Here is a 24226-nt window from a genome sequence, read left to right as displayed (position 1 = left end):
AATTATAAGATAAGCAAAAAAAAAAAAATTCGATTTTTTGAAATTTTGAAACCCACCTAACCCCTTAAAACTAATCTTTACGAGTTCACATGTAAAGGGTGCGTTCCGAAACTAGCTGGCAGCACTAAAGGTTCCTAGGACAGAGGCAGAGCTAACCATGAATTCAAGAGCGCAAAAGAGATAAACGATTGGTGGCAGCACTGAGAACTAATTTCGGAACGCACCCAAAGTTGTAGGGGGCATCGTTCCATGGCGATTGGCAATGTCGATTAATAATTAATAGATAAAATTGGCGGCTGCGACGGTTGAATTCTAGATACTTAAAATATTGATCCTTGTTTTCTAGAGTACATAATTTTTGCTACACCTCAGAAAGGTGATTGCGGTTGATTAACAATACCAAGCTGAATTACCTTTGTATCTATAGGTTGAGTTGACATTGATTGGTATGTTGAATAGGTTATACTTATTCAGTTTTAGCGGGAAAAGTTAATTGTACACTATTGCACACTCTTGAGTCCTGTCGCGAAACTTTAGTCTGCAGCAACTGTTTTGTAATATTGTATTTGACATATACTGTAATATCGCAACTATTCAAAGTTTAATTTTATGTGCTCGTAATACTCTGAATCTCGTTTACTGTTTTAAGTGGAAAATGGACTATGTAAAGAGAATATCACGCATCAAGCCCGAAGTCTCAAGTCTTAAGGAAACCTATCCACATGATCTACAATTATATTGTACACCACCTTCTGGTGATATTAGCTTGGCTGAGTTTCAAGAACTGGCACTCGAAAGATTAAAAGGTAATGATCAAGTTTTGAGCAAACAACCCTCATTCTGAGAATCTTATAAATTTATTTGGCTCAATGGGATGATAACTTCGTAGAACAAATTACTCAGATGTATTACGCAACGCTATATTGAAGTTGGTATTTTGGTCAAGGTTCAGGTTGACATGATAATACTATTCGTCGCCGCAGACAAAATATTAGATTCTGAGGCAAATATTATGTCTGTTGCAGTTCTGCGGATAGTTGAGTCTGTATATGTGCAAACTGATATAGAGTCAGATAAGCGTCTATCAACAGTATTGAGCGAATTGAGAGATGACAATAGTTTGTCATACTACGTTAAACTTCTTCAGGGCACTGGATGCGGTACTCACAGTGAATCAGATTTGAAAGCTAGAAGAAAGGATCATATTTCCCACTTCATATTACAGCTGGCATACTGTTCAAGTGATGAGTTGAAAAAATGGTTCATCAGTAGAGAAATTGAACTGTTCAAGTTAAGATACAGTAGCTTAAATTCTGAGGGTCTGCAGCAATTCTTAAAAATAAGTAGTATGAACTTTGTGCCTGTAAGTATGGACTGATTACATACCTAGGTTCATTTATCAAAGCTGAAACGTACGACGACAGTTCCCTAATGTATTTATTTCTGAAGTTTTGATTATTCCATCTATTACTGTGTTCCTTCATATTCTTCAAATAACATCCGTTGATTGAAATTATTTTTTTTACTAGATATCACAGAATGAAAAAGAAGTAATAAAAGAATACCTCACTCAATCAACAGTTGGATACACAGATACTTATATAGAGGTTCACGATTTTTATAAGGTATCATTTTGCAAGGTGACCGACTTAGTCAGAAACAGAAGAGTTTACGTCCACTCCGGCTTTGCTTATATCCCTGACAAAGAGCTCATATCTGTATTTGTAACAGTTTTGAGGATGCAGTTAGCTTCAGCGTTGGCAGTAAGTACGAAAATATAGAAATTCTATGCGCAGCAAAATTATACAAATAACAGTATGACTATTTTTCTGTTTAGTACACCAAACGTGGAATGCCAATTTTAAATACAGATGATAGACTTTTCACTTTATTGAACAGTCTTCACAATACTTATACTGGTGACGACTTTACCATTTCAGATGGTGCAGCTGTTCCCATTGAAAGTTTAGATGCGGTAATAATATTTTATGCACATACCTACATATAATTACATATGTCAAGTATAGTGTTTGACTGTGTACCCTTCAATTAATAAATTCACATAGATATTCACAATGAAAATGGTGTACGGATAGCAGTTAAATAGTTGGAAAACATTTTTCTTAGCTTTCAAAGTCCTCGTATCCTCTTTGTATGAGGTTCATGCACGACGCACTGAGGGCGAAACATCATTTGAAACATGAAGGTCGGCAGCAGTATGGTCTATTCATCAAAGGAATTGGTGTGTTATACGAAGACGCAGTTCGTTTCTGGCGTGAAGAATTTTGTAAAAAAATGGAACCTGAGAAGTTTGAGAAGAACCACTTATACAATATAAAACACAACTATGGGAAGGCAGGGAAGCGAACAAATTACACCCCTTACGGTTGTCTGAAAATCATCCAGTCTAATGTTGGCCCTGAACAAATCCATGGTTGCGCATTCAAAGAGACGGACATAAAGATTCTCAAGCAAAAAATGTTGAGCTATGGTCTAAATTCAACTGGTATGGTAACTGTTTCCTTCTAGGATTTAATTCTGACTTGAACTTTACAGTTAGGCAATTTCGGTTGATAACATCCTAATCAAATTATTTTGTCTTTCAGCTATTAACAATATAGCAGGATATGTTGAAAGTGGCCATTACCAAATAGCTTGTGGAAAGTATTTTGAGGCTGTGCACAAATGCCCACCACCACACGCGGTAGTACATCCAAACGTCTACTTTAGAGACAGCCAAAGTGTACTGACAAATGGAAACTCATCAATTGGAACAGGTGTGTGTGACGAAAAATCATGTTTATAGTTGCTTGACTTGGATATTGTGTTTAATTCCCAAAAATTATTTTTTTTATTCCTCTTTATTCTTCTCTTTCAGGACAGTCAATGAATGGTGAAAAGAACGAAGGGAAACAAACAAAACCTGATCCAGTGATGGATGATGCAGATGACATGGATATTGTACTGAGTACGGCCGTATTATAATCATCAAGCGATATTTCTTATTAATATATATATATTATAATTATTTTTTTTTTACAACAAATATAAATAGATATCTTTCAAAAATTATACGACCTTTCCAAAAAGTTCAACTAGTGTTCAACTAGTTTCTTTTTTCATGCAGCTGTTGCACTGTATGACTGGAACGCAAGGGAAGTTACACTAAGGACGACTTCGAAAGTTGAGTACTGGATTGGTTATACGTAGCTGTTGACTTGTTGCTGGGTATTTTTAAGTAGGAAGTTTTCGTTCACGTCTCTAATCATGGCAGAAACGAGGCCCTTTATACCGTATTTGTGTTTCCATCCCCAATCGCGTCGTGCCTCGCTGTCGTCAAAGACTTGGGGCCAGGCATCGGCTAAAACATGATGCGGCATTCGTCATAAATAGTTTGCTTTCGCATCAATTCTATCAAAATGTCCCGAGGGTAATTCAGTCAGGGCAGTCATAAATTTAACTGTTCAAAATGAACCAAATTCGAAACGAAATGTAGGTAGCTGAAAGTATTTCAAATAGCTTGAAATCACAATAGCGCTGAAGAAATCGCGTGACAAGAGTTGAAAGGAACGAAAATGAATATAAACCTTACGGTAAACGCTAGATGATTTTAATTGATTAACATCCTATTTGTTCTATCTTATTACGTGCTTTCGTTGTTTTTCAGTTTACCAAAGGATTTCCGATGATCCTCGAGTATTCTAGGTGATTTGTGATATCATTTGATTCTGTCCGAAGCGAAAATCACTGACAATCGGCCTAAAGCGCTCGGAAATCAATGAAAATCAATTAAAATCACTTGGTAAACTGGAAATCTACGAAAACCTGGAAAAAAATAATGATTTGGAATAATTCATCTGATTTCCAAGTGAATGGCCCCTAGACATGTCCTATGAAGCTTTGAAATGTGTCCGTTGATCATGGAACGGTTTTTCCCTGTCTAACTTACCGATGAGCTGCCGACTGTCTGGCTTATACGTGATTTGTAAATCAGGGATATAATTCTTCATCTCGGTGAAGAGTTCTTCCGGGGTAAAGCTCATTGCAGTCACATTGTAAACTCGTCTGCTTAATGCTTCGTTTGGTGCATTTAAGAACTGAAAAAGCGCGTTGAGACAGTCCTCGATATACATCATAGGCATCCTTGTATGCGGTTCAAGATAACATTCGTACTTTCCGTGACGCATACCCTCGTGAAAGACCGATATTGCATAATCTGAAAAGATTATCAGAGATCTCCGTATTAAATTGCATTCTGGTTGTAAATTGATGCTTATTCATCACGTCGCGATGGGATTCTTTGACCTATATTTATTCAAATTTTCCACTCAAATTTCAAACGCATTATACCTCATTAGAGTTTAACCGCACAGTTTACTTGTACGCGGTCTAGTTGCTGAGAAAACGACTGGCAAGCTGCTGCTATACAACGGAATAAAAGCACTATTATGTATTTTATAACGAATTATTGTAAATCATAGATGAGCACTTGATTATGCAGATGCATACCCGTTAGTATTTGGATGAATTATAGTGCGTACTGCTTATACAGGTTATTCGAAAAAGACGTCTTCTAAATGAAATTCTCTAATTTACTAGTAGCGCAGATTATTAAGTGTTGGAGAAGCGATTTTATTTACCCGTGGTGCCGCCGCTGGGAAGGTCGCTGCTAATTACACCTGGGAACCTGAGACATCGGAAGTCAAGGCCAAATCTGTGATGATAATATTCTCCAAGGAGTTCTGCGTGAACTTTGCTTACTCCGTAGATGGTTCGTGGACGCTGGATTGTAACATTCGGCGTCGGATTACGGGGAGAATCGGGTCCGAAGGCACCAATAGTTGAAGGAACAAATATCCGAAGGTTGTACTGTCTCGCCAGTTCAATGACGTTGTGCATTCCTGTAATAGAGAACAAAAAATTGTAACGTCCAGATGAAATGACAACTAGTTGTACTGTAATGAGTAGCAGAAAGTTGACAGGCTTGTGTTGGAAAAATATTCTGTTGGGACAGATTTAATAAATTTCGAACCTTCCAATGTTTTTTTATAATTCACGTCTCACCTTCTATGTTAACTCTGACGGCCAAGGGTACGTTCTGCTCACCAACGGCGCTGAGAAGCGCGCTGAAATGTATTAGCCAGTCTATACGATTATTAACTATTATTTTTTGTAGACCCTTGAAGTCGAGTATATCGGCGAAAATAAAAGGCCCATTCCGTAGACCCTCGGCAGTCGGTTTGATGATGTCGGAAAGTATCACGTTTTCGTTTCCATACTTGCTGCGCAAGAGTTTCGCACAGTCACTGCCGAGCTGACCTAATCCACCTGGGATATAAATTCCACAATTGAACGCACCGCAGTGGTAGATAGAAAAAACGCCAAGCCGAAAGTCATGTATTCACACCTTATCTATTTTCACAAAGCGATGGTTCGAATCAACTTACCAGTGATAAGAATCTTCGGTATTTTGTTATGGTTTTGGCAGTTATCAATCTGCTTCAGTTTCGAGGTTCTACTGAAGCTCCTGAAGGCGATTTTGCGCGCTTGCAAGCTCAGCAATTGCCCAACGTACATTTTTGCCAAGATCTGAACACTACAAAAGATTAAAACAATACATTGGCCTTAGAATATGGGGGCGATCCGGTCGAAGTGAACCCCACTGGGCATAGTGGGCCTACTGTACAATCGAATGGGCTTTAAAAAAATATCCAAAGGGTTTGAAATGTATTTTTAAGCCAAAAACTAACAAATTGTAATGTAAAATTGGTCTAACGTTATTCCTTTCTTAAGGGACCCACTTTATCCGGATCTCGCCTACCGCAACGTTCTAAGCTTGTGCAACATGTGCACCGTTATTTTCAAGATACCTTCAAACGAGTGTTCCTTAAAAGTCAACCGCGAAGAGACAGGTAACCCGTAATAGATATATTTACATAACAATATTACAACAGCATGATATAAAATTTATATGTAACCGCTATCTGTTCATTGTATGTTTCGCACTGCCATGAGTTATATATGATAAGCAAAGTGAATTATGCGGAAGCACTTATTTGACAACACTCTAGATAGGAAGGATTACAGCGAAGGAAGTAGTAAAATTTGCGTGTCTGTCAATAAGTTTAACTTGAGCCAATGCAGCGGAAAGGGTGAACCGACTTCGACGCTCTCTTGAGCGCAACTGATAATTTCAATTTTCCGCAATACTAAACAAGCAGGTATTCAGTATAAGTCTATTCAGGATTATGTTTTACATACGGTTGCTGACGTTGGGACCGGTTTCGCATAAGTATGAATTACATGCGCGCATGCCATTCCCAGGTAGCTCACATCGCATCGACATAGGCTTGTAAGTTAGATTGGTGGTAGGGAATGTAAGATACTCGTTCAAATAATGAATTCGTACACATCTCGTGATTGGTTAAAAGAAAAAGAAAGGTGCGACAGGTTGAATTTTTTGCTGTGTTGTTCACTTTTTTTTAATCATATTGGTTGATGTTAGCATAATCAGTGAACAGGAGGCGTTTAATTTTATGATCATGGATCTGAGAATCGCATCCGCTAGTGCTGATAGTTAAAAAAACAAAAATTCTGCACAATTTGATAGTCAATCGACAAAATTTATGGTCGTGGAATTTCTAATATTAATTAAGAATAACGTTTATAAATAGTAAATGCATACTATAAAAACCCAATCTCCATGAGACCTTGGAGTTTTACATAATGGTAAATAAAAGCTACTCATGTGCGAAATTATACAAGACAGCTTCAGTCTAATCAATTATTATCGATCTGCTGAATTACGTCATATTATATTTGCATCCGGGAATATACTGATCGTCTCATATGAATTTTCGAGCATATTGATTCATCCTTGCAAGCGATTGTTGATCAAAGAATCAACATCTATCAAGTTGTTTACTAAACGGCTGTGACATTTCAAACGTAATAGAGTATGTTCCGCCGTTCGCTTTTGCATTATAACATTTTACACTTTCCTCATTGGCGGTTGGAAATTGCGTTTCAAATTCAATCGGTGTTGAAAATAAATAGTATGGGTAGATAAACACTGTGACGCAAATTTTCTAATCGTAATGTTGATCGAATAGCTACGCGGTATCCAGACGAGAAAAATAAGCTCTTGTCATTAATCAGGAGGCTCGGCGGAGGCTCGACGGAAGAATTAATCTGCGAATGATGCCTGATTGGTTGGTTGAACTCATACGACTGAACGGGCCTTGTGCATATAATTACGCACCACCTTTAACTCTGACAAGTGAAAGGGACACGACGTAAAAAATTATCATAGGTACAGCTGTCCCGTTTTGCAAAAGTCCCAAACTCTCAAGGATACCACGTATTGCCTGGAGAGCCGTTGTATTTGTAACATAACAGTCTTACGTAAACATAAAACTATTTTTGCCTGAGTACCAAATTGTTTTTTGGAGTGACTTATCACAATATTGAAACACACATAACGACGCCGGCACATTCTTAGGATCCATAATCCATTTTACTGCCGGGGAATGTAACAAATAGAAGTAAAAAAATTACTCTACGAATCTGTTACTAATATTCCAGGATCAAATTTGCAGGAATGCTGCAGAAATGACTCGTCATCAGAACTGTAACAACACCTGTATGTACAGTCAGTTTTTTAAGTTTCACGATAACGTGTAACTGACATGTCTCGTCAATATTCTTCGACTGGAACGCTTAGGTTTCAGAAGTGGATTTGCAAGGGGATGATACAAATTGATTGTATAAATATTAAGAGTGCAGCGATGTGTAACACATCGGAACATCGCTTATGTCAGCGCTTGTGAGAAGTTGGGCATAAACATGAGCGATAGAGGTGCCATCTATGCGCGCGTTACAAAGCAGTATTTTCAGAGTATTTCTGGAGTGCCAATTACGAACTGCGTAACCTGACAATTCGCTTTTCTGTAACGATCGTGATAAGAGTTTATCGCCAAACGATGGATTAAAAATAACTAGTTTTAGGTTTTTAACGACCTAAGCGACGCTTTTAGAGAAAGGGAAGATTTCCTGGAAGCGTCTCTTTACGGTGGATGCATATCCACTTCGCAATCCTTCTCCTCCTCCGCCCACCACACTCGGTGTTCTTCTTTCTTTGCCGTATTTCTATTTCGCACTAGTTTAACTCGAGAAGCACGCGTCAGAACGTCTCTCGGTACTCGGGTCAATTTCACGGTAAAATTGTGTTTTGCGAAAATTCACGAAGAATCTGATCTCACGAGGATTCCTACAATTGTGCTGACGCTTCAGACACGTTTAATACAATCTGACGTTGGATACACTCTTCGGGCATACAGGTAAACCCTGCCTTATCCAATTCAACAATATTTTCTGGTTGGTCTGATAGCCGGATGTTCAATTGTATAGTTCAGAAATTTGTAGAGAAGTTCCGAGTATTTATGTGGTTGAAAGATTTTTAGAGAAAATTGAGGAGTGTGTCCAAATGTCTATACAGCACTGAGATTTCTAATAAAAGACACTTAGCTAACTTGTGTCAGTTGTGTGAAAAAAAATTTTTTTTTGTCGTTTTTACGAATAGAAAGTTTCAGTCAAAAACTGTGAAATATTGCAAAACCGTTATATGTAGCAAATTACGACTGAAGTAATTCAGATGCCATTCTCAGTTCCTTCAAACCCCCTTATCTGTGCTGAAATAAAGAATTATTTTTGTACATTGTTCGTTTGTAACCTGATATTGGCGAACATGACTTGTGTACACGTTTCCCTGGAAAAAAAGACAATTGATCAATGATATTTCAACCATGCGGTGATACAGCCAGTGTGAGCAACCGTACAACTACCACAGTTGGTCAACATACCTATGTACGATCGCGTAACAGTATCGTACACAAATGCATGATGATTTTGACTATCGACTAAAAACATGAAATAAAACGAAATTTAGTTAAAATTTACAACTCTAGGAAGGCTCATGAAATATTTCCGGCTGTTGTCTCTCGCTACTACGAGCTAAGCCATTCCAACACATTTTTGACATTCAAGAGTACTTGAATTTTTCTTATTTCAAAGAGTATACTTATATTATAAAAAAATATATGCATATACGGTTATGTATTAAAGAGAAACAGACGATGATAGATGATTTACGATGTATATTTATTGTACTTTGATTATTCATGTTAATAAATAACTGATTAATCAGAACTGGATCTGTTATGAGTTCAAAAAAAGAAAATAATAATAATTTTGAATCCGCAAGTTTTCGCGCCTTGTGGGTGACCGAGACAAGAGATGATCACAAAATGAAAAATAAATTGAGCGTTGGCTGAAATATGCGGTTACGATGATAACATTTAAAATATTCTATGCATCATCAATAGTGCATTTAATATAATCAAAAAATGCGATAATTTTTGCTCAAATGATATAAAATTACGTCCCCGGTACGATAGGCGCCATCCTCAGGATTGCTAACACTGTACGGTGATCTTATGAGTTGTACAATGACGTTTAAAAACATCAATTAATGGATATGAAACGTATTTACCAAATAGAAATAACCAAGTTCGAAAATTCCATCGAATTATAAAAACATCTTGGCAATTTCAATCTCAATTTTGAAACAACAAAAAATGGCTATTGATGAGGGGTTAACTGATGCATGGAATTACCTACTGCGAATAGCAAAGTGTGCTCTACAGGATGAAAGCATCAGTTCCTGTGAAAGGGAGTTTTTTGTCTTGGGTTCAATGTCACGTATCACTGTTAGTGAAATTTTTGCACCACATTCTCCGCGTGGTATTCTAATTGGGATTTTCGCACTGATCAACGATCAACCGTGCGTATATCATTTCCGGGAAAGTCGGCGACGCTGTCTATTGCCAAACCGTAGATTGTATACAGTACAGGTACTTTGATACCAGATAAATTTCATCACGAAATAGATCTGAGATAGGAGCACATCGGAGGAGTCTTATTGTAGCTCTCAGCTACTCGGAGTCCGGAACTTTTTACGTTCGGTTGCGTTTTGAGGCCGGCTCACCTTAGGGCTCGGCGGCGATGTTATGAAATCCATTTAATCCAACCGTAGAAAGTTGAAATCACTGTGGTATCAATAGATTTTACTTAGTTCAACATTAACAAACATAGATTTTGGAAATGTTTGATCTGTGAATGTTATTCTAGTGATGTGCAATAAACCGAGATCGATTACAATATGATATAAAAAGTCGAGGTGGTTGATAGCCAAGGATTTAAAGTATCCTTTTTTTTTAATCGAAGCTTGTCTGTACGATGAGAAAGTACGAAATGTGTTATAAGAAATTGTAAATTGAAGGGGCTGTATGACAGCGCATCTTTCAACCGTTAATCTTTATAATTATCGTAATGAAGAGTGTTAGTTTTCAGGGTAAATTCAATCGCACCTGTGTTGGTGTGTGAGATATTCAAAGCGAAATAGATGTAACGATGTCGAAATAACATCGTGGGAAGCAAGCACGCGTGATAATAATTGCGGTAAAATGATTGTCGTAGCGGTCCATGTTTCGCTCCAAGTCGGGCCTTCCGGTATCCCGCGACAATTTTGTCGCTTGTGACCGTGACGCAATACGCTTTACAATCCTGTGACACTCAAGGGCTGCGTTATTGCATTAATCCCTACAATAAGATCTGTAATTTTCTACTAAGGACGCCGACGCGTAACAAAGTGTATTTTTACCGTTCTCCAAAAATAGCTCTGATTGCACGAAGTTGTTCAATTTTATAGATTAATGGGTCCTCAAACGCTGAGGTGACCATCTATATGAACGATGGGCAAACCTCCGGAGAAAAGGATATATCAATTCCTACTCGTGGTGTGTTTTCTGGGTCTGGGTTCGAATGGGACGATCGGACAATTATTGGATAGCGAATATGGTTGTCCTCCGCAAGAAAAAATCTTACCTTGTAGGTGCTCGACGAGAGATATGGAGTTTCAGATATGGTAAACATGGCCTGAATTGTTTTTTAAGATGAAATTTGACAGAAACGCTGTTATGAAACTCATTTAATTGACGATCTACAAAGATTATTCGGTCCATTTGTAGGTGCAGTCACAGCGAGTTGCCCAAAGTTCTCGAGGGCCTGGACGCTGTCAGTCATTACGTTGCGCGGCCAATCGACGAGATTATCTTGGAAAACAACAACTTGCCAAGCCTGCCAGGGAAAGTTTTTGCCAATTTACGAGTCCTACGGTTAATGTTACGAAATAATAGACTCGAGAGAGTTTCTTCGGGCTGGCTCGACGGCCTGTACGACTCTCTTCTCGAGCTGTTTATCGTCGAACCAGACTTAAGATCGCTACCGGTCGACAGCCTCGATAATTTGAGGGGTCTTGAGGCCATAACATTGCAAAGCAGGTCGATGAAAAGGCTGCCGAAATTCTCGGGACTCCCGAAGCTAAGATACTTGCAAATTAATTCCCCATCTTTGGCGGAACTGACGCCAGGGTACTTTAGAAATTTACCAAGTCTTGAACAGTTTCACATATTCGGAAGTCAACGGTTGACCAGACTGGAGTCTGGATTGCTGCAGGATCTCCAAAGTTTGAGTTTAGTGAACATAAGCGAATGTGCAATAAACTGGATCCACCCGAGAGCGGTGATAGGACTTCCGGAATTGAAGGAAATTTCTTTAGTCGGTAACGCTATCGCGGACGCTACAATGGTTGGACGCACAATAATAGATTTGCCGAGGTTATCCATTTTGCGATTAGACAGAAATCACATCAGTCGTTTGGGAGAGGCTTCCTTTGTCGAGTTACCGACGCTCAGTGAGTTGTACCTATCCAGAAACAGGATATCGGAGATATTCCCTGGGGCTTTCCACAGAGTCCCGATGCTGCGGACCATTGATCTGAACCACAATGCGATTCACAGAATCCATCCGGAATTTTTCATCCAGAGGAACGGTGGCTTAGAAGAACTTTGGCTCATTAACAACGATTTGGGCCATATCACTGAGCTACGAACAATTTTGGATGCATTACCAAACCTGAAATTCTTGGACATGAGCTACAACCAACTTGAAGAAATTCCGTTTGGGGCTATCAGAGGACATTCTACTCTCGAGAGATTGCACTTGGATCACAATAGAATCAACATGGTTCAAATGGAGGCGTTCGTTGCTCTGCCAGCTTTGAGAGAGCTCAGATTGCGCAACAATTCGTTGTCTAATATGCTGGAAGGACCTTTTTGGAACTTACCAGCCTTGAAGGTGAAATACCCTTTCTTAGAAAGAATATAACGCAATCAATAATACCATTATAACCCTCAAAATTATTTTCAGGGCTTAGATTTGGCCGAGAACTACTTCCGAATGTTGGAGCCACGTTTGTTGGCTAATCTACCTAGTCTGCGACGGTTAGATATCAGCGGAAACGCCATCGGTATCGTCGACCCAGCTTCGTTCCTTGCCAATCCTGCCCTCGAGCATGTCAACCTCTCTGGTAATGCCTTGGCCATGATTCACCCTCGGACTTTTGAACATCTTGTCAATTTGTACGAGTTGGACTTGGGTTGGAATAGATTGTTTGAAATAGTACCCGGCCTGCCACGTAATCTCGAGTACCTTTACATGCCTATGAACCAAATTTTGAACCTGCCGATGCCATCGTCCCCATACCTGGCACTTCCTGCCCTGAGATTACTGGACCTCAGTGCCAACGGTATAAAGAGATTACCGCCAGGCTCGCTGAGTACCTTGCCTAATCTGAAGAGACTGAAGCTCGGCTATAATGCTCTTCAACACATGGAGGACGGAGCTTTCGACGGTCTCTCGCGGATGGAACAGTTGGACCTGCGAGATAACCGGCTGGTTTCTCTACACGGTAGTTGCCTGCGAGGTCTGAGGATGTTGGTTGACTTGAACTTGAGAGGCAATCGACTGGAATTAATCAGACCGGATTTATTTGAAAGTAATGCTCGCCTGCAGCGTTTGGATCTCACCAGGAACAGATTGGCGCAAATACCTCATACGGCATTTGCTAATACTCGGTAGGTGGGACTGACCAAACCCTAAGTATACATTCGCATTTTTATTTGGAAAATTGAAATAGTTTTAAACTTTCACTCGAGGAAAACTGACTCTTTGAAAGAGCTGCGGCTGAAGGTATTCTAGTAATTCATAGCGGTAGAAAATTGGTTTCACTCACAACTTAACCGAGTGGGAAGGTTACGTCACTGAAAATTCAGCACCTAGAAAGTGTGGAGCGCGTTGTGCGTCGCGACGCTACCTCCTCGAGGGGCAGGTTGGCGTGACGCCTTCTTTACAGGTGCGTAACCGAACCATGACAGAGATAAAGAAGTTTTCTGTTCGGTATTCATAGCTACTTCAGATGTTGAAGACAGTTTCAAGTCAGCTCTACACACGGCGTACATGAATTCATACTCAACTGTTGAATCTGAAATTAATTTGCAGAGACCTTCGTGAGGTGTACGCTTCGCACAACGCTCTGACAGAACTTCCAAGGTCGTTGCACGGTTTAACAGCCCTCCAAGTCCTTGACTTGAGTTTCAACAAGCTGAATATTCTATCACCGGAAACTCTCAGCAGTCTGACTTCATTGCTTGAACTGCGGTTGGTAAAGAATAAAATTCAAGAGTTGAGGGAAGGTGCGTTCAACAGACTTCCGAGATTGTCTCTTATCGATTTGGAGAACAATGACTTGCAGATTGTCGAGAGAAACGCCATAAGGGCTCTGCCGGAGCTCATAGCACTGCGATTGGGACAAAATCGTCTCCAGGTATTCAGTCACATAGCTCAATCAAACATCTTCATATGGCCACGATTCTATGATAGTTAAAATAACTTGCAGATGATACCAAACGGTGCTTTTGTGGAACTACCTCGACTTCAAAGTGCCGAGCTCCAAGAGAATCGCATCGAGGAGATATCTAACAATGCATTCATCAATGTTCCTCAACTGTTGTTCCTCAATTTAAGCCACAACCTGCTACCTAGTCTTGAAAATTCAGGTCTAGAAAATCTAAACTCGTTAGAAGTGTTGGATCTCAGCCATAATCGTGTGGCACGTGTATCGAGTAAGAGTTTAGCAGCCATGGAATGGTTGGTTGAACTGAAGGTGTGTTTGAGTATACTTTCACAATCTCGGACTGTTTCAAGTTGCAATTATAACTCATTACTTTAATAGCGGCTTCTTAGTATGCTTGTTAACGATGTCCAGACGTTGCCATCAGCTCAAAGAGAATGAGGCAAACAGTTTCCAAATACGAAGAAATGTCAAGGAGTATACAATCGTGTTTTCCGAGGTTTAACGACTAAGCCCTTGAAACTATTATGGTTATTGTTAGAATGAATAGAGCAGTATCGGGATTCTTAACGACGCGAATTTGGAACGATACTTTTAATATTCCTCATGTCGTTGCACGTTTAGATATTTATTCCATATCTTTGATTTTTTCAATTTGACGAATGTGCCTTTGCTGATCAGCTTTCGAAAACTACATAATAAAGTACGCAATCATTGATTGTTTTATTTCCGCCGGTTAGAAATACTTTACAGCACATGAATGATAGTCATAGTCATTTCTACGCATCGACTTACCTACTGATGAGTTTTTATTTTCGAATTGCAGATCGACAACAATAGAATTTGTGCTATTCAAGGTTCGCCTTTCGATGACATGCCACGATTGCGGGTGCTCAGTCTTCGTCATAACAGGATGGCTTCTGTGGCGGAAAATGCATTCAAAAGATTAAGATCTAACATAGCGATTCTAGACATTGATGGTATTGTTACAATTCATGCTACACGCAACAGTAAAATGGTTGAATTTATCAAACATGGCGATCGAAATGTTTTGTTAATTCAAATAAATATGCTTTCACTTGATAACACAAATTATTGTTCTGACCTCTTTTTTCTTGAGTCAAGTAGCATTTTTTTGAATCAAAGAAACATTTATTTCTCTATAGTTGGTGGATTCAACCAATGCCATGCTTTCTCTGTCTGTATAGAATTAATTTCCTCTGATCGTATTCCTCACGATGTCTGGTATGGTTGGCTAAAACAGTTTTCATCCAACATATAGGTAACCCATTGTCTTGCGCTTGTGGAATGCTGTGGTTGAGAGGATGGCTGCAGCAGGCATCAGCTGAAGGGCCGCGTTGTGCTGATGGATCACTTTTCAGAGAGGTAAGATTATCCCGACAAGATTGCCAGAGGGAAAGACAAATCGAACCTACGGTGCCCGGATGTGAAGCCGAAATGATCGATGCTACCTCTTGTGAGTGAATCGTGATTGTTGTCTCCTGATTATAAAGTTCATAACATGACAATTTTCAAGCCAATCTTCTTGCCACAGTGTTTGGGACATCACAGGTGAATTCTGCCTGGATGAACCTACAGGGCAGTACGACACCGCTGCACCCTCTTCCCAACGAGTCAGAATATTTCTACGACGAATACGTTGACTATCCATATGAAAATGCTAGTACCATGACCCCAGACAATTCCTCCGATACTGTGACAACCATTGCGTCGGCGGAGGAATTGGCAAGTCTTCAAATGACCTCCGAAACGCCTTCTGTTGTCACCGGTGGAACGCCAACGATCTACGCAGCCACTGGTTCTGGTGCCGCAAACATAATCAACAGAACGACACTCATGCCAACCAAAGATGTCCCCCCGTCACCGAGTAGTTCTGGATTTACGTTCTTTGGCGTGCCGCTACCCAGTCTGAACTTTAATTTGTGGGGGAATTCAGGACGAAAAGCCGACAGAAAAAGCGACTCCTTCAACCAGCCTGGGAGAGGTCGTATACACTTATTTCCTCCGACGGAGCCGGAAATACACAGAGGCGGCTTCGTCCCGTTGCCTCGCGGTCAGAGCGGATTTATTCCCATAGTTGACCCACAGCTTAGGTATCAGATGGAAACTAACAGGTCCGCGTACTTCTCCAATAAAAATGTTACCATACAAAAAGAGAGTCAGAATGGCGGCTTTCAGTTGTCGCAAACGCAGACGGCGAAGTATTCGACCTCGTCAGATGGATCCCATCGACCACAAAATCGAACGGAGAAATTACCTGATCGAAACAGGGGTGAAAAAAATACATCGAAGCTACAAGGTCTCACGCTTTCCGTTAAAGAACAATCAAATGTAACGGTTCCCTCTTTATTGACTTCAAAGGACTTTAGAGGATTTTCGATCAATGTTACGAAGGATGTAAACATAACATCGTCTTCTGAAAAAGTTACGAAGAAATTGGAAATCGATCAAACGTCGGTACCGTCGGAAATCAACGAAGAAGAAAATCTACATTCAATGACCAACGAAAATGGTGCTAACGGCGAAGTCGCCAGTAAGATAGTCTGGACCACTCCAAGTTCTAGCACAACCCAGTTACTGAATATTTCTTCCGCAGAAGATAATAAGGCACCGACTACAGTACGAGCATCCATTGCCAGCATTAGGGATAAAAGCAGCTTCTGGAATTTTCGCGATTGGTTGAAACCCAAGCAGGCTGTGCAATCTGGTCTGATAACCACCGTTATGCCTGACGATCTTGAAACCACCGGTTAGTCTAACACAGTTAATAAAAATCTGTTGTTAATCTCATGACCTTCTTCATTAAATGTTACTTCACAGGTTCTCCGGTAACTACAACGGAACACGAGACAATCCTGACAACGATACATCCCGGAATGCCGTACATGATTTCTATGACTCGAGACAAAGAAGCATCACCTTTGTCTGCGTTATTGGTACCTGGTGGACAAATACCACCTTATCGACCGTTGGGCCGATCAACAATCACCAAAGTTTCCTCACCCAGTCTCACTCCTGTAGCAGAACAGTATCAAAATAATCAAATGTCACCAGAGCTTGAAAAATTATTACCAGAATATCTGCTCAACAATAACGAAAAGGAAGCCGACAAAGATAAATTCTCAAAAGACGACACGACACCAAAGTTGATGGAACAAATCAATGGCAACGACGATAATGTAAGAATAATAGAGGACAGTTCTTTCAATTGGTATTTTCAACACTACAATGACACGATCTTGGAACCCTATGTAGGATTAGTCGACAGTGGTGCTGACCACGTTAAAATTTTGATCACTCTCTCACCTGTGACTTATTTAATAATTTGTAGATTAGTGTGAGCATAATATTGCGGAATATATTCTATCGGCAACTGCAGACTTTGGCCGGAATCCTGTTTTGACCTCACATTTATAATCTGACAAATTTTATATTTAGCATTGAAATACATATTCCGTGCGTGCAATTTATGAGTCAATCAATGGATCGCTTGGCTAAAGTAGCTAGATTGGTATGAGTCCGCTATAATGGTATCATTTTTTTCGGGGAGTTAAGTTCGCTGAGATTTGATTTTCACGACGGCTTTCTTAGCAAATATGAGACTAAGAAATGCGCGACACCTTGGATTCAGAGAAGGAAACGATAGAAAAATAATAAATTAGTCAAGAAAGTTACGTTTATTATAAAATACAATGTTAGTCAAGGTCCGTTTACGCTGCAGCGTAAAAACATGTTCTGTGAGAGCAAAACTGTAAGTGATCTTTTTCGTGGGGCATGTATACTGGTTGTGAATCACAAAAGTACGGCTATATCGATGGTATCGTTCTATTTATTCTTGTTACAATACGGCTAAAAGTTGAAAAGAATGTTTGGAGGTTTTCAGAATCAGTGTATAAATTAATCGATAATGAAGTAACGTAATTCGCGGGTCAGGAGGAATATGTACACGAACTAAGCGCTTAATGAACATTTAGGTTTATTTCAAACCAGCAGTAACAAAACTACAATTAGTAAAATTTGAAACTTCTGCGTGAATTTAATAACGTTTGAGAATCTTGAGTTTCAAGTTACTCTCATATAGATACGAGTACATTTAATTCGAAAAACAAAAGAAAAACACGTTCTGTTTACACTTTTTCGTAATCGCTGTTTTAAATACATCAAAGTCTAACGATGTAATATTAAGGCGTATTTCTGCGAGAAACTACAATTTTCCATCATCTCACTTTGATCACTTTCATTGTAACGAGGAAAGTAATAACATTATTATTGAAAATAGATTAAGTTGTGGTGTCATTCCGTCTAGGTCGTAAATGAGTTCGGCTTGGTTTAAAATAACATAGGCGACGAAATCAAATTACTCATTGCATCAGTGAAATAATTTATCAGTATTCAACACCATTTATTATGTATAAATCATTTAACTTTTGCCTTTTCCTTTTCATCTTTCTTCTCATCTTCTTTCTTTTCATCCTTTTTCGTCTCTTTCTTATCAGTCTCCTTCTTCTCTGCATCTCGATTCGTTAATTTGTTGTTTATCAAATTGTGCAGTGCTACGATTGACCTGACAAGAGCTGCTAAGTAAACTACCAGCATTTGATCATTTGTTTTGACATAGAGTGAATCGACAAACGTGTTTTGTGACATGTCAGGTAACAAGTTGAAGATATCCTGTAGCTGATAAACGATTTGATGATTGATCGGTAGTTTTCCATTGCCAACCTGTTATTTGCAATGAAGATATAATCGGGTGTTATTGGGTATGAACTATACGTGAGAAATACGTAGTAGAAACATAGATCGATCGAACCTGGATAAGGTAGTCCTTAATTTCTCGAATTTGGGCATGAAGTCCTTTTAATCCAAGTAATTGGTTCGTTATTCTTTGACTGAGTGTACCGACGGTGGTATCTTTGATATCCCTGAGCAAGTGTTCGACTCCAACTTCTTCAGCTTCCTCTGCTCCGATTTCACTCGGAATATGTTCAAAGGTTTTAGAAGTTGGTGATCCATCCTGATTCAAGCAAATAGTATGTATAATTGAGTCTTTCATCTACATTAGGCCGTTTACGTCAATTGAGCCACCTTTTTATCGTACGGTTAGCAAAATTTAATATATTCTACAGTGAATTGGTAATTGTATTAAGACTTTTGACAGTTCTGGTAAATGGTAATATAAATCATGGGGACGAAATACTTTGTTATTTCTGCTGCATGCACAGTAATGATAAGTTACCTTCTTTGAGTGTGCTATAAGAAAGTTTAGATCATAGAAAATTAGCCAGATCTACAGACAATGTTGGTTTAATTGATGCAGGAAAATCTATAAATGAACAAGATTTAAAAAAATCATAAATTGCGATGTATCTAGAGTAAGATGCTTACGTCATGGACTTCTTCAACAGCTTGATACGCTTCTGTGGGAAGACCTAAGTCCTTGGGTTTGGCATCGATGATGACCAGTACTGAGTTGGGACAATACCTACGGATTAATTCGTTGATCGCGACGTCGTTTTGATGTAATTTTGGTCCTGTATGATACCAGCCGACCACTTTTTCACGAGCTAAAATAAATTCAAATATTGTTAGGTACATGGTGTATAGCGATGCAGGGTTATCTTTTGAATGCATCATATAATCAATGGGGCACTAGTCGAATTGTTTTTAATCGAACAGACATCAATAACAAAAGAACGGCAATTCAAATAAGTTTCAGTATTTATGGAATTTTAGGCCCTTAGTGACTTGCGCAATCGATTATTCTTGCAAAGCCATGTCGGAATAGAATCAAACTTATTGACGAATTAGAATACAAGGAACTCAAAACCTGAAATCAAGATATCATAGCATCAACCGCTGAAAAAATATGGCAATATACTACCATTTATTGATGTTGCCAATTCATTGTCTAACAATAAGAGACTTTGACGGAGCTATCATTGTTTTCACAGTAAAAAACATTCGTGGATATAATGTTTGAAGAGTCAGAAATTTATAGTAGTATTAGACTTGGCAGCGCTCGCTTTTTTCATCGGCGACTCTATTAACTTGCATCACTAGAGATTGGTGATAATTCTTTGTTGGGTCCAATCAAAAGGAATATGAATTATGTTCAATAAAAATCTTTACCATTAACTTTTTTGAACATGCTGTACATGTTTTCCAGGTAGTCATGGTCGAGGAACCACACTGATTTATCCTTGTCATCCTCGTCAAATGGGACTAGAAGTTGCAAAAATAAGTGTATTGTATTATAAAAACTACTCAATAATGAGTTCAATAACAAGTTGCAGAGTATTTTGTTCACCTGCTTAAGCAGCCAGAGGTGGTAGAATAATATAAATAACTAAAGGATAGAATCTAACCTGCAAAACTGTTGGACACGTCTAATACTCCCTTGGCTCTCCAACAGCCCAATAATACGCCGACAACTCTTTTCTGGTTACCAATTTTTCCCATGCGATTAAAATGATCAACTACACTCAATAAAACTAGTGGATGAACCACTACTTTTGCTGTGGAGACCTCTTGACTCGGCATTTTTTGATCAGTTATTTCACAAACGTCGGAAATAGATTAGTGCCGCTTATACTCGACAGTCAACACAGATCACAGATGACACAGGCTCTCAATTTCAACATGGCTCTGCCGAGCTCTGCACACTTCAGTCTACACAGTGTAAAGGTGGAATTTCATGAGCAGCAGAAAGCAGCAGCAGTTTAGTAACTTTCTAGATGTTACTAACAGCTGTCTAGTGATTTGACGTAGCAGCAGTGCTGCCAGAGATGAGTAGGGAGATTTCCAACGCTCGGCTTTTCGTGATACCAGCTAGGTTGGAGGTTTCTGAATGGAAATGTCCGTCGTTTGGTTCTATTCTAGGGAAAGTTGTGTTGCGTGTTTCATGTTGGCAACAAGTGTGCCTTTTGCCTTACTCGTCGTACCAACCTATTCCACACTTTTTGGTTGAGACTGTAGTTGAGACATCCAAGAAAGTATTTGGTTTTTATCAGTAAAGTAGCTGTTGAATATTCCATGGTTTAGTAAGAGAAAATAAAAAGAAATACGTGTAAGCTATGAGATACATGAATTTCTGTCACTAACCAATTCGTCACACGTTCGAAAACTGGTTTTTTATTATTATTACGTCATTTTACGGCCAACAGCGTTGCCAACAAAAGAGGACCACGTGTCAAAAGCTTATCCAAGCTAACCGACTTGCATATATTTTGTCCTTTGTTATTGTCTGATTAGCGAAATATTAGACATACCAGGAAGATTTTGAATCAGATTTTAGGAGGAATACTTAATTTGTTTCAGGGCGCTAACCGTGAAGATTGAAAATGTCAAAGACGATAGTTTTCGTAACTGGAAATGCGAAAAAGCTTGAAGAAGTGATAGCAATTTTAGGAAAGAATTTTCCGAGAGACATCACAAGCAGGAAGATTGATCTACCTGAATATCAAGGAGAAATCGATGACATATGCAAGGATAAGTGCAGAGCTGCAGCGCGAATAGTTAATGGCCCAGTTGTGGTAGAAGATACTTCTTTGTGTTTCAATGCCATGAACGGTCTCCCCGGGCCATATATTAAGTGGTTTATGGAAAAGTTGGGTGTTGATGGTCTCCCCAAAATGCTAGCTGCTTGGAATGACAAATCAGCTCAAGCAGTGTGTACTTTTGGATACTGTGACGGTGATCCCGATGGCGATGTTAGTATTTTTAGAGGTATTACTGATGGGGTTATAGTCAATCCACGAGGGACGAGGGAGTTTGGGTGGGACGCATGCTTCCAGCCAGTCGGATACGACAAGACTTATGCGGAATTGCCCAAGGACATTAAGAACCAGATTTCACACCGCAGCAAAGCTTTAACAGAAATGAAAAATTATTTTTGTAATAATTTAGTGTAATAAATTATATATTACATAATGATGAGCATGTGTTTCTCTTTTTTCTTTAGATATTTGCTGTAATTCATTCTTTAGTTTCTCAGAAAACGTATGAACTACCAATGCTTAAGAGGATTAATGAGTTTAACTCTCAAATTTCAGCCGGAAACTGACAACAGTGACTATTATTGGTGTTCCATGGAATCTCATTGACTGTCTTTCAAAGTATAAGGATTATTGTGGTTTGGGACAGTTTATGTAACAGCTTCAAAATTCGAATATTCAGTAACATTCAATGATCCTTAGTCACATAATGAGATTACAATGGAATACATACAATATGTAAGCAAAATATGAGTAAGTTGGTTGTGGAGTGTTATTACCACAGAGTGACTACGCTGGAAAAACATGTGATTACTATTTATAAATTAATATAAATATCGTTGGTGATAAAATATGTTTATGCTGAAAAACTGCACATTTATGGGAAGTAGGTTGTATTGTGTATCTGTCTACCAGGGGTCAAGTTCAACGGTGATAATGCAGTCATAAATTTAGTGCCAGAAAAACAGGCAATTAAACATCAGGCTAACATATTGTATCAGGCTGAAATTTGTAACGTTAATGTAGCGATGTATCTTTGAAAAAAATCGTTATTGTGCAACTTTAGGATTACTTGAAATTTAGTAAACCATTACTGCAGCATTAACAAACTTATAAAGAAAGGTATTGAGGTGCCGGTGCCCCCCCCCCCCAACGAGCCTCCGATTTCCTTCATTTTGGGATATGTTATTCTTCATCGAAATCTAAACGATAAGTATGTTTTGTTATCTGCGGAAAATAGTTTAAAGGGGCGAAATCAATCCCCAGAGTTGGGCATTCCCAGTGGTAGTTTTTCAGTTTCGAATGCTTTCAGCTGAGATATTTAAACTAAACCAATTGGATGGTGATTCTCATGGCGAATAATGAAAAATGCATTTTGTCCGATTACCATGGGGTTAAATGGTCAAAAATCGCAGGGGTTGAAAGTAACAAATTATTTATAACTAAGAAACTATTGCTTGTATTTGCATGCAATCAATTGCAAAACATATTCCAAAATAAACAAAATCGGGGGGAAGGGGGGGGGGGGCACATCTCAATACCTTTCCTTGTCAAATTTTGTAAATTCAATTTCTACTGGTATTCGAGAGGTGCAAAATAATAATTTTTGTTTCGACGTTCCGATACGTTAACGTTATTAAATTCAGCCCTGTCATATGGTGCCGTCTTTATTACTTGAATTGTATTATTCAACCCTCGCGGAAAAAACCCAACTTGGGTTCAATTCGCACCACTAACTTTTTTCTTATGGGAAATTAGCATTATCTATGAGTTGGGGGTACGAACTTACACCCAAGTTAGGCTTTTTTTCCGTGAGGTAAGTAATAGAAATTGAGTAACACAAGCCAGATGCATTGCTGTTATTAAATATTTTTGTTTTATACCTATATACGAGTTATAAATAAATTTGGTTTAATTGATAAATCAACTAAATAAGTTTCAATTTTATTGTTCATGCGTTAGTTATTCTCCTAAACAATTTTATAATGTAATTAGGTCGTTGAGTGAAAAATTCCGTTAGGTCCGTCAGATAGAATGACAAAACATAATCGTATATATTTTTTCCTTTTTCCATCAATGTTTAATAACAAATATATAGTAAGTTGAATTTGCGTGACGTCATAATGTTCACATTCTAGTATAACTACATCTGTGCACATTGTGACGTCACGCGTCGATTTCGAACTGCTATATCTTGATTAATAAACATTAAATTGAAAAAAGAAAAAATACGTGTCAGTTATTTTTCGACGTTTCATCTGACGGACCTAATGGAATTTTTGATTCAAAGATCTAATTTCCGGCTATCTAGTCCAGTGAAGGTTTTAGTCCATGACCATGGTTTTGACCAACCAAGAAAAGAGTTTATTTGTAAAATTATCTCAGAGAGACTACAATAACAGCAGAAAGAAACAACCGAAGATATGGTCATTTGATTTATGAGTAGCAGCGTGTTGGTGTAAAATGAATCAAGTTCATTTAGTCTTGTGAAATATATCTGTATACAGATACAATGGGTTCGAAAGATGATACCCCTGTCATGGCGCGTGCATATTTGTCTTTAGTCAACTAATTTTTTGTAACACTTTGTTATCGACCGATTGCAGCCATACTACCAATGCAGACAATGTACGTGCTTTTGATTTTGATTCAAAAACTTTGTTAACCCATTAAACAATTTAGGAAGCCTACAAATATTAAGAATTCCAATTGAATTTCTTATTATTGTATGTTCAAATCTAAGGTGAACAAATTCGTTTCCTGGATTTGAACTGTTTGAGTAAATAAACAGATGAAGTTTAGAAAAATGACTTTAATTCCAATTATTATATGTTTCCTCTGATGAAAATAATTACATGAGTTTTTGAACTCAGATTTCGTAACGATTGGTATTTTTTCCTGG

At 38.7% G+C, this 24226-nt stretch overlaps 5 protein-coding genes across 8 annotated transcripts; 3 read left to right on the top strand and 2 right to left on the bottom strand.

Moving 5' to 3' along the window:
- Nucleotides 1-271: 271 nt before the first annotated feature.
- Nucleotides 272-3074, top strand: LOC124174934 (DNA primase large subunit-like). Its single transcript, XM_046554592.1, has 8 exons — nucleotides 272-446; nucleotides 650-806; nucleotides 1026-1363; nucleotides 1530-1763; nucleotides 1838-1975; nucleotides 2128-2506; nucleotides 2607-2777; nucleotides 2879-3074. The coding sequence occupies exons 2-8, from the start codon at nucleotides 656-658 to the stop codon at nucleotides 2983-2985; spliced, it is 1518 nt and encodes a 505-aa protein (XP_046410548.1). The 5' UTR covers nucleotides 272-446; nucleotides 650-655; the 3' UTR covers nucleotides 2986-3074.
- On the bottom strand, nucleotides 2999-6305 carry LOC124174933 (L-threonine 3-dehydrogenase, mitochondrial). Of its 4 annotated transcripts, none has more exons than XM_046554588.1 (6): nucleotides 6262-6305; nucleotides 5448-5596; nucleotides 5065-5328; nucleotides 4641-4901; nucleotides 3950-4216; nucleotides 2999-3361 (listed from the first exon to the last, which is right to left on the bottom strand). In XM_046554588.1, exons 1-6 carry the CDS (start codon nucleotides 6288-6290, stop codon nucleotides 3201-3203), a joined length of 1131 nt encoding a protein of 376 aa, XP_046410544.1. In that variant the 5' UTR covers nucleotides 6291-6305; the 3' UTR covers nucleotides 2999-3200. The 4 variants fall into 4 exon arrangements, with proteins under 4 accessions (XP_046410544.1, XP_046410547.1, XP_046410546.1 ...); XM_046554591.1 differs by lacking the exon at nucleotides 6262-6305 and adding an exon at nucleotides 6086-6215; XM_046554590.1 differs by lacking the exon at nucleotides 6262-6305 and adding an exon at nucleotides 5777-6190.
- Nucleotides 6306-8002: 1697 nt separating this feature from the next.
- Nucleotides 8003-17209, top strand: LOC124174952 (protein artichoke). Its single transcript, XM_046554648.1, has 10 exons — nucleotides 8003-8339; nucleotides 10769-10984; nucleotides 11088-12255; nucleotides 12328-13034; nucleotides 13459-13783; nucleotides 13856-14122; nucleotides 14637-14790; nucleotides 15093-15287; nucleotides 15366-16580; nucleotides 16652-17209. Exons 2-10 carry the CDS (start codon nucleotides 10812-10814, stop codon nucleotides 17170-17172), a joined length of 4725 nt encoding a protein of 1574 aa, XP_046410604.1. The 5' UTR covers nucleotides 8003-8339; nucleotides 10769-10811; the 3' UTR covers nucleotides 17173-17209.
- A 280-nt stretch (nucleotides 17210-17489) lies between these two features.
- On the bottom strand, nucleotides 17490-20498 carry LOC124174953 (26S proteasome non-ATPase regulatory subunit 7). The gene is made up of 5 exons (XM_046554650.1): nucleotides 20197-20498; nucleotides 19961-20053; nucleotides 19217-19395; nucleotides 18642-18845; nucleotides 17490-18553 (listed from the first exon to the last, which is right to left on the bottom strand). The coding sequence occupies exons 1-5, from the start codon at nucleotides 20369-20371 to the stop codon at nucleotides 18248-18250; spliced, it is 957 nt and encodes a 318-aa protein (XP_046410606.1). The 5' UTR covers nucleotides 20372-20498; the 3' UTR covers nucleotides 17490-18247.
- Nucleotides 20499-20742: 244 nt separating this feature from the next.
- On the top strand, nucleotides 20743-21763 carry LOC124176924 (inosine triphosphate pyrophosphatase). Its single transcript, XM_046558811.1, has 2 exons — nucleotides 20743-20897; nucleotides 21149-21763. The coding sequence occupies exon 2, from the start codon at nucleotides 21172-21174 to the stop codon at nucleotides 21739-21741; it is 570 nt and encodes a 189-aa protein (XP_046414767.1). The 5' UTR covers nucleotides 20743-20897; nucleotides 21149-21171; the 3' UTR covers nucleotides 21742-21763.
- Nucleotides 21764-24226: the final 2463 nt, after the last annotated feature.

The sequence above is a fragment of the Neodiprion fabricii genome, chromosome 2 (assembly GCF_021155785.1).
Source record: "Neodiprion fabricii isolate iyNeoFabr1 chromosome 2, iyNeoFabr1.1, whole genome shotgun sequence".
Lineage (NCBI taxonomy): Eukaryota > Metazoa > Arthropoda > Insecta > Hymenoptera > Diprionidae > Neodiprion > Neodiprion fabricii.
This window is presented reverse-complemented; position numbering and strand designations above follow the sequence as displayed.

Coding starts and splice junctions, on each gene's coding strand:
- LOC124174953 (XM_046554650.1), bottom strand. CDS start 20,371: ATGCCGAGTCAAGAGGTCTCCACAGCAAAAGTAGTGGTTCATCCACTA. Junction 19,396..19,960: donor CATGTTCAAAAAAGTTAATG/GTAAAGATTTTT, acceptor AATTTATTTTAG/CTCGTGAAAAAGTGGTCGGC. Junction 18,846..19,216: donor CTGTTGAAGAAGTCCATGAC/GTAAGCATCTTA, acceptor TGCTTGAATCAG/GATGGATCACCAACTTCTAA.
- LOC124174933 (XM_046554588.1), bottom strand. CDS start 6,290: ATGCGAAACCGGTCCCAACGTCAGCAACC. Junction 4,217..4,640: donor TCCCAGCGGCGGCACCACGG/GTAAATAAAATC, acceptor TAATCTTTTCAG/ATTATGCAATATCGGTCTTT. Junction 3,362..3,949: donor AGACAGTCGGCAGCTCATCG/GTAAGTTAGACA, acceptor ATCATGTTTTAG/CCGATGCCTGGCCCCAAGTC.
- LOC124174934 (XM_046554592.1), top strand. CDS start 656: ATGGACTATGTAAAGAGAATATCACGCATCAAGCCCGAAGTCTCAAGT. Junction 1,976..2,127: donor CCATTGAAAGTTTAGATGCG/GTAATAATATTT, acceptor CATTTTTCTTAG/CTTTCAAAGTCCTCGTATCC. Junction 2,778..2,878: donor AAACTCATCAATTGGAACAG/GTGTGTGTGACG, acceptor CTTCTCTTTCAG/GACAGTCAATGAATGGTGAA.
- LOC124176924 (XM_046558811.1), top strand. CDS start 21,172: ATGTCAAAGACGATAGTTTTCGTAACTGGAAATGCGAAAAAGCTTGAA.
- LOC124174952 (XM_046554648.1), top strand. CDS start 10,812: ATGGGCAAACCTCCGGAGAAAAGGATATATCAATTCCTACTCGTGGTG. Junction 13,784..13,855: donor TGGGACAAAATCGTCTCCAG/GTATTCAGTCAC, acceptor AATAACTTGCAG/ATGATACCAAACGGTGCTTT. Junction 16,581..16,651: donor TGACGATCTTGAAACCACCG/GTTAGTCTAACA, acceptor GTTACTTCACAG/GTTCTCCGGTAACTACAACG.